Source organism: Atta colombica, unplaced genomic scaffold, assembly GCF_001594045.1.
Source record: "Atta colombica isolate Treedump-2 unplaced genomic scaffold, Acol1.0 scaffold112, whole genome shotgun sequence".
NCBI classification, from domain to species: domain Eukaryota; kingdom Metazoa; phylum Arthropoda; class Insecta; order Hymenoptera; family Formicidae; genus Atta; species Atta colombica.
In genome coordinates, this window is record NW_017259198.1 from 135,967 (window position 1) to 146,845 (window position 10,879).

Here is a 10,879-nt window from a genome sequence, read left to right on the forward strand (position 1 = left end):
ACGAACGTATGCAATTTGTGTTTGTGGATAAATTGTAGTTCTGCAATATATAAAGCAAATATAATGTTGCCAATGCGTTTTTGCATTCTAAAATTTATTCATTTCCGAAAACATTTTTTTCATCGTAATCTTTATTATCATTTATATTATTGTAATGGTATGATCGCCTATAATTAAAATTGAGGACTTATAAATTTGAGGAGCAGATGAAATCGTAACGTGATGATAACTGTTATGATAAATGCAAAGATAATGAGGTTTAATCTAATTAGTTGTAGAAAGTATAGTAAGTTATTGAATAGAATTACACAAAATATTTTACTTTCTATTTGTTCTTAATTATGGCATTTATTCGTTCTAATCTAGCGGCTGTTGAATCTCGGAGAGGTGGAGTGATAATAACGAGAGAGAAAGAAATTTTAACATCACAAAATCTTCTGACGCTGGCTTTTATTTTCAGGTATCTGTGCATCCTTCGAATTGACAAGAGACGGCTCTCAAAAATCTAACAGAGGCGTGCGATTTCCCTGCATGAATTGTACGAGCGTGTATAGTACGAAGGGCAGCCTGACGACACACTTAAAATATGAATGTGGCCAGCCGCCTCGATTTAAGTGTCCCTACTGCGACCTCGTCTCGAAGAAGACGTCCAATGTGCAGCAGCATATACGAAGGAGACACAAGGACCGCGTCGTTTACGTCCAAGATATCACTCATCCGTCCAATATCCGATATAACATACATGTTGTTCGTTAAGCGTTGCAATAATAAATACGATATTTTATTCTGAATTTCACAATAATCCTGAGCAAGTTTTAGTGTCGTTAATATTGATTATCCGAATCAGTCAACAAATCACAATCCTTATCCATTAATCAGTTTTGTCTCTATATTTCGTCCTTTCGCGGACTGAAATTAGATGAAGATTCTCCAAATAATTTGAGGTCATTTTTCCAATCATTTGTGATATCTTTAAAATTCTTAATTTTTAGATTTATTTATTATTATAACATACTGTCTTTTTTTATATGAACTTAATTAATCTTTTCATTATTGTTGCCTACAGGCATTCAGTACTTTATATTTCGAGTATTTAGTATCTAAATTGTTTATGCTTTGTTTTATTATAATTTATGTTAATATTTATACTAAAAATTTGAATAAAAAATAGGAATCGATTAGAACATTTTTAAAATTTAATTTTTTTTAAATTATAAAACAATTCAATGTTTTCTAAATATTTTCTAAAAAATGTGTTGGAAGTCACTGTGACGCTCTATAGCGTCGATCGCTGCTGAGCGTCTATTGTCTACAATGTGTGTTTTGCACTGAAATATTTTACAATAAAAGGATTAAGATTCTCTCAAATTGAGGAACCGGAATTTTCTCGCCAGTCATAAATATGTAATGTGTCTTTGTTTCGGTGCTTGGAAATCAAGCTGCTCTTGCTCAATCTCTCTTGATATCGGGTGATAACGCGGGTGTTATCATCCTCTAACAAGACTTGTACTTTTAGTTTTCAGGTCTGGCAAGAGGACAAATATTCAGAAGTATTCCTGTTCGAATTGTACGGGCGTGTACTTGAGACGACAGGGTTTGCGGGAACATCAGATTTACGAGTGCGGCCAGTCACCGAGATTTCAATGTCCTTACTGTGATCACCGGTCGAAACTGATATCGAATCTTTACAAACATGTGCGCCGTAAGCATAGCGGCGAGGTAGTCTGGTCGATCGACCTGAAGAAGTGAAATTTGTTCCGTGAGACGCACTCCGTTTCAACGTCATTATCCGCTATTAAATCCCATTGTTGTATTATCAAATGATACAAAATTACTTACGACTGATAACTTTCTCCATTGAGATAACAATTGTAACGGTAGACAGATGTGAATTCCTCCGCGTTTTTATTACGATAGAAATGTAACTTCTCTACTTTAATCTTCTTTAATCTCTTTAGTCTTCCCTTAGCCTTGTTCTTAATCATCGGTTGGCTGAGTACTCATCACGTATTGACTGTTCGTCGCGTCTTGCACTCCTCTCTTCTGCTTGCAGACAAGATCTTTCCCTTCGACCAGCCGTTCTTCGGTCAAGATGTGTCCGGGTTGTATGCGATACGGCACGAAGCCAGGTTTCCTTGCCCAAACTGCATCAGCGTCTTCAACCGGAAGAATAATCTCAACAAGCACCTCAAATACGAGTGCGGCCAGTTGCCAAGGTTCAAGTGTCCGCACTGTCTCTACCGTTCGAAGAAAACCTCTAACGTTCGTGCTCACATTCGCGGACTTCATTCCGGTTGCGAAGTTTACGTAATCGACCTGAATGCGAGTTGTATTTAATTTCAAATGTTCATGCAAGATTATTTTTTAAATAATATGAATTTTGCATTAGCTTGCTGAATTAGACAAGATATAATTGAAAGATCATAACTTTTGTATAACCTTTATACTATTATATTATAACATAATTTTGCTAATTAAGGAGATGGACGGAATAAAGGCCTATAATTACAAAATCTTGATATTATTAAAAATTAAAATAACTTGCTACTTTTCTTATTGTACATAAATGGATACAATATTAAATGAATTTATGTAATGTCTTTAAAAAATTACATGTTATAAACTTCTATTACGATCAATATTACATGAAAAAGCTAATTGCCGGAAAAAGGGCCTAAGTAGAATTGTGCCTTTATTTTGCCCATCCCCTCAATTATATATAAATATGCAGATTGTGAATTAAATCGTATTTACATATGTATGGATTTTATTAAGCGCACCATAGGAAGATTTATTCAACTTGGATACCAAACTTGTCTGTGACTCACATTACAATATTTCGATATAATCAATGACTGTGATTTTCCTTGTTTTTTCAACATCTCTTCCTCTTATCTTTCTTCTTCTATTATCTATCGACAGACAGCGAGTTTCTCTTGTAAACTCTGACAAGTTCCGAACGTTTTCTTGCAGATGTATGTCTGGTACACCTGGGCGGTTTCAAGATGCCATCCAGCATGAAGACTCAACCTCCAGACAGGTTTCCCTGTCCACAATGTTCGAGCATCTTCAGTCGGAAGAACAATCTTTATTCGCACTTGAAGTATGAATGTGGGAAGCTGCCGCGATTTCGCTGTCCTTATTGTCTATATGCTTCGAAGAAAGCGTCCAACATTCGCGCCCATATACGCAGGAAGCACAACGGCTCCGAAGTCGACGTGATCTACGTCTAATTTCTCTAATGCCGTCACCGAAGAAAAATTTCGCTGTCTGTCGAATCACAAGACTCTTTTATGTGTAACATCTAAAATTAACTAATATTGAATGTCAGATCTGATATAGAATAACACACATTTGTTAATTCATTGATAGTCTTTAATTTCTATGTTTCTTCTTAGTTTCGCCACACGGACGCGATATACGTATATCCATCCATCGTTCTTCAGAATAAAGCCACAATGAAGTATACTCATGTCATTTCGATTATTGTCGCTTGCTCTTATTACTTCTCCAGGAAGAATATAGCGTTCCTGATCGCCTCTCCTCCGTCCAATCATCAACAATGTCTTTGCGCATGAAGACAACACCCTCACTTATCACGTTATGATTATTTGTGAAGAAGGTTTGATATGCACATATTGATCGTTTCCAATTTCCCTTCCTGCTATCGGGTTTTTTTAATGTCGGACATATCGTGTGGCGATATGAGGAGCTTTGACGCGAGCGACGCGTCTTTTTTGTGTTTCAGGCTTGAGTTTCTGTACGTTAGCCGCAATACCACCTGGTAATACGCGGAGCTACGTTCTCCATTCATATCCATCGTCGATGATGACCACGGCAACAACAACGATGCGGACGATCAAGATCAAGGATGTGGCCAAGAAGAAATTTCCCTGCACAAAATGCAACAGTGCTTTCAGTCGCAAGGGCGGTCTGACCTACCATCAAAGAAATGAGTGCGGCCAGGAGCCGCGATTCAGCTGCCCATATTGTGTCTATCGCGCTGGACACGTCTCGAATGCGCGTCGACACGTAAAGAAATGCCATCCTGGTCAGCTTGTGTATGCGATCGATCTGGGCAAGTTGCAGAAACGCGACCCTTGAGATCAGGCATCTATCCGAAAAATCGGTGTCATCCCCGAAGAACAACAATTTGTGAAGATCAAAAGAATCGGATGGCACCACGAAACACGACGCCGAACATTGTGCGAAGATGCTCCACTCGTCGAAGCGACGCAACTGGGAAGAATGGTAGAAGATCTTACTTCTTTTTATTTTTGATTCGGTATTGTTCGCGATTGTACGAAGAATACCATAAAAGCGTGAGGGTAGACTATATCATATGAACAAGGATATATCTGGTTTTTTTTCCAGGGATACAGGGCATCTTCGACGTCCATCCGACTATTTTCATTTCGCTTAGTCGACCTGAAGAGTTGAACTGCGAGGACGGATCTGCGAGGAAGATAGTTGTGGATTGTGTGTATTTCATTTGTGTCTCGATAAAATTATTTGTGACTGTCACTATTTAAGGATGATATATAACAGAGGTGTGTTTTCTCATTAGAATCGCAGCGATTTATACGTGAACATTAATTAATAGCGAATTTGTAAAAGATTGCAAATATCTCTGTTAGGAAATATAGCAAACTATTATATTAATCGTTTTTATATGCGACGGTTACTGTTGTTAACTGTGAAATAAGTAAAAAATTTTCGATTATATGTGAAAATTTTGAGAAATTTTATTATCTACAAAAGAATTCTCTGTGCGAGAAAATGTTATTTAGCATAATTTTTTAATGTAAATTAATCATTAATATCTCAGTGCAGTATTATTTTATTGTTTATCATTACAAATAATTTATGTACATTAAAAACTTACAAATTTGTTGTTCAATAATATTGAAATAATTGCCGTTGTTTTTATTTCTCTAAAACTATATCTCATAAAAATAAAAACCTTATAAAAACAAAAAAGTCTTATATAAAAGTCTTATATAAAAATAAAAAAATTGTAAAATAGTGTTTAATCTAATATGAAATATGATAGTATAATGCAATAATTAAGCTCACAAAATGTGCATAAAGTTTTTAAATTGCACGTGTAGCTTAAAAATCTCGTTGAAATAGATACATATCTCAAATTGTATATAAGTTTATGAGCCAAATTATTTGTGATAATTCAGTATTATTACATTAAGGTACATTTTTTTAAATCATTGTTTAATAATTTATATTATTTATTGTCAATTTTATTTAGAAGAGAATTTAAGTTCATCAATTTTTAGATTAATATTATTACTTACACTTTTTACCATACATTTGTAAAACTATGACTGGTTCATTCAACGAAACTTAGTTTTTATTCTATGCAATTGCGGAACTATATATGTTGTATGTAACAAATAAAATATTATTAAATTTTAATAATGCATTCCTTCCTATCTAAAATCCTTCTGTCTTCTTAACTTTGCACATATACGTATTTATCTTCATGACTTATGTACATATGCACCAATGAGATTGGAAAGCATCGAATGTACAGCTTCCAAAATGAAATAATTGATGATGGTTATCATTATTTATATTAATACTATATTTAAAGAAAAAGTTGCTCTACAAAATTAAAGTGATTGCTAGAGTCCTAGAGTCGCGAAATGGAGCGCTGAAAATTTTCCGATCTCAAGCTCGGCCTCGACGTCTCGGCGATTTTGCAGAGTTCGGCGCAGATTACCGAATCGCATCGAGGTCTTTGCAAGCCGGCAAAGGCTTTTTCTGACGTGATGTTCCTCTCGCTTCTGTTTCAGACTGTATTCTGCCAGTGATCTACGGACATGAATTTGTGTCCGTTGTGACAAAGGAACAACCGACGTACTGCCCAATCGTCATCGACAGCAATTTTCTCGCCGAAAAGCCGAAGTTCCCCTGTCCTAAGTGTCCGAGTGTCTTCAGTCGCAAGAATAATCTTTATTATCATGCGAAATTCGAGTGTGGCCAATCGCCGCGGTTTAATTGTCCTTACTGCACTTATCGCACGAAACACGTATCGAACGTTCGTGCACATGTGCGCAGAAAACACCCTGGCAATAAAGTATACGCCATCGACGTGTGCAAAGTAGGCTTGTAATATAAAATCAAGGTTTAATGCAGGTGTAGAATTTTTTTCTTTTTGATGGGAAGGGACTCTATATTCACTTCTTGCACATAATCCTAAAGAGATGTGATATTATCTTTCATTCCGATTAGTTATAATACAAAATTTATTTTCATTGTTTTATGTTCTATTTATTCTTCTGAAATGGTTACATAAGCTACCTTTTCATAAATTTGAAACACATTTATTATAAAAGAATTAATTCTTTTATAAAATCTATTTATAAATCTATTTATAAATCAAATCTATTTATAAAAGAATTAAAACGAATAACATAAAAATAATGTGTTTTAAAATATTAATTCTAAGATGTGTGTGTGTGTGTGTGTGTGTGTGTGTGTGAGAGAGAGAGAGAGAGAGAGAGAGAGAGAGAGAGAGAAATACGTATTAATTTAATATAATAAATGTTAATTCTACTGAAAAAGCTTCCATGGTTTGTTTACTGTATCAATATTACTTTTTTTGTATTTATTTTTGAAAACAATATTTTATATATACAATTATTTTATATATATATATATATCTTGTATTCATCTTGTTTTAAATTAACACAAATTGAAGTAGACATGTAAAATATGTTGAATTTAATATAAATCTTCCAATGATGTAATCATTTGATTTCAGAAGAACAAATAGAAAATAATGATAATAAATTAAAAATTTCTCTACAGCAAAAATTTTATTGAACTTGTTAATGTATTGTTAGTGTATTAAAATTTGGATATTATATATACATTTAAATTTTTATTAAAAGAATCATTACCTGAAATTAAAAATATAGATTTATTACTACTCAAACTTTGGATATTTAGAAATGTTCTCGTAAAAAAATATTAATTACTTATGAAATAGAACATTTCATAATTTTTTTTTGTGGGAAAAAGATAAGATTTTTTTGTAATTTTAGTGAAGAATTCATGAATTAATTAGAAGTCAATTTTAATTAAATATATGTATATATTTTTAAGATATAAAATTGCGTATTGTATTCTGTATGACATTTCAATTATTATTTATTTATACAATGTAAATAGTCATGAATTTCTTTATTGTCTTCCATGTAATGAAATTGCGATGAAAATTCCACGTTTCATCATTTTTAGTATTGATAAGGAAAGTAATATTCTTGTGCAGCAATCGTTATGAACAAGCGTATTTATATATTTAGCCATATACAATATAATCTATATAAATATTTATATCTTATTATATTTATATATAAAAGAATTGATAGAATAATCCGATAATTTATAAATACTCTAGTTTCTCAATGTATATATAGATCTTTTATAATCTACTGTGTTATTTTGTACCATTTTTTTTGTACTTTTTATTATTTTTTATGCTACAATAAATATAGGCGATTATGCGTTCGTAAAATTAGTAGTTTATACATCGACTTTACTTCGCAATTAATTTAAATATTCTCGATTTTAACTTATGTTTTAGACCTTTTCTGTTGTTATTCTTAAATATTGGCTAAATCATTGATAGTTTCGCATCGCTATTTATCTAGTAAATTTCTATGCCTTCGTTCGTATCGAATTTTTTTCTTTTGTAATAATTCGCCATCCATTCGCGTTGTAAATGTTAACTGATGATTAACGCGGCTAATCAATAGGACGTCTGCATTTTTCAGAAGACAAGTATTCTTCGAGGAGTGCGCGACGCAGATGCGGCATGAATCGATCAGTCCATAAGGCCCAACGGCAGACTTGCAAACAGGTGTTTTACTGTCCGAGATGCGGTGGATCCTTCAATTGGCGTTACAATCTCCAGCATCATCTCAAGTTTGCGTGCGGCCAATCGCCGCGATTCAACTGCCCGTACTGTCCCTTCCGTACGAAGCATACGTCGAACGTACGGGCCCACGTACGCAGAAAACACCCCGATCATGAGGTCTACGTCATTGACATCCTCAGCTGGCAGCAACGTGGCGAGTCGACGTCCGTCTCGTGAACGACTTGTCAGTGCAGCGACGTGGACTTTCTTCAGAATAAAAGACATCGTCTTCAATCGAGTCACGGTAGTTTTGAAAGTATTGCCTTCCTCGTGATATTCTTCCTCTCGGTGGAAGACCCATGTTCTGTCTGTGTCGTTAATGTGGCGAAACGAGTGCGTTGGATACTTATCGCACGATTAGTGATCTAACAAGAGATTTAACGTTTATTTTGTTGATGTCGTTTACGAGCACTCGAGAAGACTGCTGCCAGTCCCTCTCTATCTCACTATCTTTCTTTCTTTCTTTCTTTCTTTCTTTCTTTTTCTCTCGACGACTGAAATGGATATAAAGGCAAACTAGTGATTTAGCTATAACCATCACGGGCTCTGGATGACGAAGACGTTCTGTGTTTTTTTTTTGCAGCATCCGAGTCGGTGTCGACACGCACGTGGCGGAAAGACTATAATCGGTTGGTCACGAACAAGAGCATCACCTCATCACGCGAACAAAACGCGAAATCGTTTCCCTGTGGCAATTGCAACAGCGTGTTCAGCATGAAGCACAATCTTCAGTATCACTGGAGGATTGAATGTGGTCAACCGCCGAGGTACAATTGTCCCTACTGCGCCTACAGGACGAAGCATCCGTCAAACGTGCGTGCCCACGTACGCCGTATACATCCTGGCAACAGGGTCTACGTAGTGGATATACACAAGACTGATATTCCGCAATTCTTTTAAATCTTTTCCAAGCCTGAAGTCCATTTATCGTCGATGTGTTTGTTATTTATTTAAGTCGTCTATGCGACGACGCCTGACGTTGCTCTTATAAAATACATCTTTTAAAATGTATTTCCGAATGATTGGATGGTACTGTTTTTCTTCTTTACACTGCGCCTAATTATATATTTATTTCTTTTTGTTTGTTGTGTATTTTGTACGCGATTACAATGAAACGTTCAGAGTTTTAGTTTAAAAATATAAAGAGTATATTTATTATACACACGTGAAAATATTTTAGATAATTTGGCAAAGTGTTTGTTAATGTTTCATTTACACAATTTCTTTCTAATTGACTGCATTGTTTTATCATCTCTCTCTTTTTATAATGATAATTTTTTACATAAAATGTCATAAAAAGAATTTATGTTGTGTATATAGAACACGAAACATAGAAAAATTTATTTGAAGAGAATGAAACTTTATATATGTAATAATGAGAAATTGAATTTCTAATTAACATGGCATTTTTTGAATATTTTATGTCTTTTATGTTTTTTTGTGTAAGCCTGACTAAAATATTGTAATATACTAATAAATAACGCTTTCACACAGAACTTCACATTTAGAACTTCACTATATCCTTTTATGTGTGGCATAGTCAATAGTCTTATATAGTAGAGTTTATCAAAAAAATTAATAAATTAATGGCTAAAAAATAAAAAGCCTACTTTTTTATTTTATTTATTGATTTTGTACAAATAACAGATCTCTATATTTAGATCTGTTAATTAAGAGATCTGTTATTCGACATATCCTAAGGATGACCTAAGAAGAAATGGATCGCGAAACGTTGTGCATCCGCGCTGAACACATTTTGCTGCATATTAATTTTTTTTCGATGCGGGAACCCGCGAGATTGTTTAAGTTTGAGTTTTCGCCCCGAGTTACGTTGTGAAATTTTCTGTTCCCAGAGATTCGACCGGTCGCCATGCAACGATTTCACGCGCATTCCAATCAATGTGTCTACAATCTTGATGGAGTACAGCAAAACAGGAATTACCCCTGCCACAAGTGCGGCAACGCGTTCACGCGCAAGAACAATTTGTATAATCATCTCAAGTTCCAGTGTGGCCAGTTGCCGAGATTTAACTGTCCATACTGTTCTTATCGTACGAAACACTCGTCAAACGTGAGGTCCCATATTCGCAGGATACATCCCAACGAAAATGTCTACGTTCTCGATATGAGCACGAAACAGGATCATCAGCCAAGATGAATGATACAAATTTTGCAAGCCTTCCTTCCTTTTATAAGATCATCCATAAAGCAAGAAGTCTCGAAGCAATTGTGATATCAATCAAATGAACGATCATTCATTGATTTGTTGTTTTATCAGTATGCTTTATTTATTTTACGTAGTCGTTTATGTCATATGTGTCAATCTATTAATTGCTATTTATTGTTATACATTTATTTTCGTTTAGCAATTTTTGCCTGTTGGCGATGTAATTGATGTCATCAAGATTGAACTTAAAAATTATACTTGATGTTAAAAAATTATACCTGATGCAGGATATTTGAGAAATTACTTATTTGTAAAATGCATTATATAATATATTTATTTTTGCAATATGCCTGATGATATATGTAGAATTTAATAATGTACCGAATTTGATGTATAACTGAATAAATTTTAAACATTTATCTATGTTATTCTATCTATGTTATTCTGTAATTCTGGTGAATTTTAGAAGTCTGATTTCTTATAGTTACCAGTGTAACTCATACCATCTTTAATCTTTTATTAACGTATTTAAATTAATGCATGTCAGACAATCCGTTTACATGTGATAAAATATGTATATTTATATAAAATATATATATTTATTGTAGGCTTTCAATTAATATGGTGCTTATAATATGATATTAAATAAAAATCAACAGAGAAGCATCAGAGTATCTTTTTGTATTTTTTAAATAATTGTGGAAGTTAATACACCAAATTTTATGTAATTGAATAAATTTTAAGTGTTCAGTTATCTATATTGTTCTATGATC

At 33.9% G+C, this 10,879-nt stretch overlaps 3 protein-coding genes across 5 annotated transcripts; all 3 read left to right on the top strand.

The window, feature by feature from the left end:
• Positions 1-2,980: 2,980 nt before the first annotated feature.
• LOC108694013 (zinc finger protein 527-like) lies at positions 2,981-4,534 on the top strand. Of its 3 annotated transcripts, none has more exons than XR_001932060.1 (3): positions 2,981-3,622; positions 3,749-4,251; positions 4,375-4,385. XR_001932060.1 is itself a non-coding variant. In XM_018203256.1 (3 exons), exons 2-3 carry the CDS (start codon positions 3,604-3,606, stop codon positions 4,102-4,104), a joined length of 375 nt encoding a protein of 124 aa, XP_018058745.1. In that variant the 5' UTR covers positions 2,981-3,297; positions 3,399-3,603; the 3' UTR covers positions 4,105-4,534. The 3 variants fall into 3 exon arrangements, 2 of the variants coding, with proteins under 2 accessions (XP_018058745.1, XP_018058744.1); XM_018203256.1 differs by having other exon boundaries at positions 2,981-3,297; positions 3,399-3,622; positions 3,749-4,534; XM_018203255.1 differs by having other exon boundaries at positions 3,749-4,534.
• LOC108693979 lies at positions 4,176-6,130 on the top strand. The gene is made up of 3 exons (XM_018203225.1): positions 4,176-4,251; positions 4,375-4,479; positions 5,811-6,130. The coding sequence occupies exons 1-3, from the start codon at positions 4,176-4,178 to the stop codon at positions 6,128-6,130; spliced, it is 501 nt and encodes a 166-aa protein (XP_018058714.1).
• A 2,489-nt stretch (positions 6,131-8,619) lies between these two features.
• On the top strand, positions 8,620-10,143 carry LOC108694014 (longitudinals lacking protein, isoforms A/B/D/L-like). Its single transcript, XM_018203257.1, has 2 exons — positions 8,620-8,752; positions 9,793-10,143. Exons 1-2 carry the CDS (start codon positions 8,689-8,691, stop codon positions 10,095-10,097), a joined length of 369 nt encoding a protein of 122 aa, XP_018058746.1. The 5' UTR covers positions 8,620-8,688; the 3' UTR covers positions 10,098-10,143.
• The last annotated feature ends 736 nt before the right edge of the window (positions 10,144-10,879 follow it).